This window comes from Otolemur garnettii, unplaced genomic scaffold (genome assembly GCF_000181295.1).
Source record: "Otolemur garnettii isolate 467f Iridium unplaced genomic scaffold, OtoGar3 scaffold00012, whole genome shotgun sequence".
Classification (NCBI taxonomy): Eukaryota; Metazoa; Chordata; class Mammalia; order Primates; family Galagidae; genus Otolemur; species Otolemur garnettii.
This window is the reverse complement of record NW_003852407.1, coordinates 3,455,623-3,456,911: the sequence shown is the minus strand read 5'-3', so window position 1 is coordinate 3,456,911 and position 1,289 is coordinate 3,455,623. Positions and strand designations below refer to the sequence as shown.

The 1,289-nt window shown below is 43.6% G+C and overlaps 1 protein-coding gene across 1 annotated transcript in view; it reads right to left on the bottom strand.

Moving 5' to 3' along the window:
* Positions 1 to 639: 639 nt before the first annotated feature.
* The window catches only part of ACAA2 (acetyl-CoA acyltransferase 2), a 29,672-nt gene continuing 29,022 nt past the window's right edge, over positions 640 to 1,289 (bottom strand). Inside the window, exon 10 of the mRNA XM_003784709.3 lies at positions 640 to 1,058. Coding sequence (XP_003784757.1) covers positions 974 to 1,058 — 85 coding nt within the window. The 3' untranslated portion in view covers positions 640 to 973. The remainder of the gene's footprint in view (positions 1,059 to 1,289) is intronic.

Below are 1,289 nucleotides of genomic sequence, written 5' to 3'. Positions count from 1 at the left end.
TAAAATTTTCTTAAAGTCATAAACATGAAAACCAGGGATCTTCACTGCCTGTATCCACCTAGGAAGGCGGCCACTCATTCTTCATCAGGTCCCAGTTACAGGCCAATGACTCTCAGATCTATATCTCCATCCCAAACTCTAGATCCCTTCACCCAAGTGCCTGCTCAGTCTCTCTGCCTGGATGTCTGGTCTCCTGGCCTCAACTGATCCTCCTGCTCAGCCTCCCAAAGTACTAGGATTACAGGTGTGAGCCACTGTGCTAACCCTACTGTACTGCTTGGATGAACATTTTCATAAGTGAGATGAGCCAGTCACAAAAGGACAAATTCTTACAACCCACTCATGATATAGGGCACCTAGAGCAGTACATTCACAGACACAAGTGGAATGGTGGTTGCCAGGGTGTGGGAGGGGGCATTTACTGTTTAATGTGTACAGTTTTACCGTGCAATAATAAAAAAGTACTGGAGATGGATAGTCGTGATGCTTGCACAATAGTATGAATGTATTTAATGCCACTTAAAAATGGTTAAGATGATAAACTTCATTTAATGTTTATAACATTAAACTTAAACTTCATTTAATTTTGTAACAATTACAAATTTAAAAAAATACAGTAAATGACAGGAAGAGATTAACTGAAGTTAAGGCAATAATTATTCCATTTCCTTACAATCAAATTAAGGCTTAATAAAGTCGTAGTTACTTGGCAAGGATACAATTTCTTTTACGGCCTCTATTGCTGAATTTTAGTTCCGACATACACCGTATTTAGTGCACATTCAAGAATCTGCTGCTGTCTGACATGGGCTCTTATTCATGATAAATGCACTTTTGTCCTACCCAGTCAAAGTTGATCAAGGTGGCAGTGGCAGGGCATGGCCAGTTGTGGCAGGTGCTCTGAAGGTCACCTGTTCTACTGTGCCTGGCCAAGGAAAGCAAGGGTGGGTCGCAGCAGGCTCACTAGGTCTCCTCAGGCTGTGCTCTGGATGATGACCGCAATCCCTTGGCCACCTCCAATGCAAGCTGATCCAACAGCGTATTTCCCACCTCGGCGCCTAAGAAAGCAAGTAGTGACCGAAATTCACTCAAATCAGGAACTAATAGAAGTAGATTAGTTAACTAAAGAGGATTAATAAGAGTCACATTTGCGGGCTCGGTGCCTGTGGCTCAAGTGGCTAAGGCACCAGCCACATACACCTAAGTGGGCAGGTTTGAATCCAGCCCAGGCCCGCTAAACAACCAAACAACAATGACGGCTGCAACCAAAAAATAGCCGGGTGTTGTGG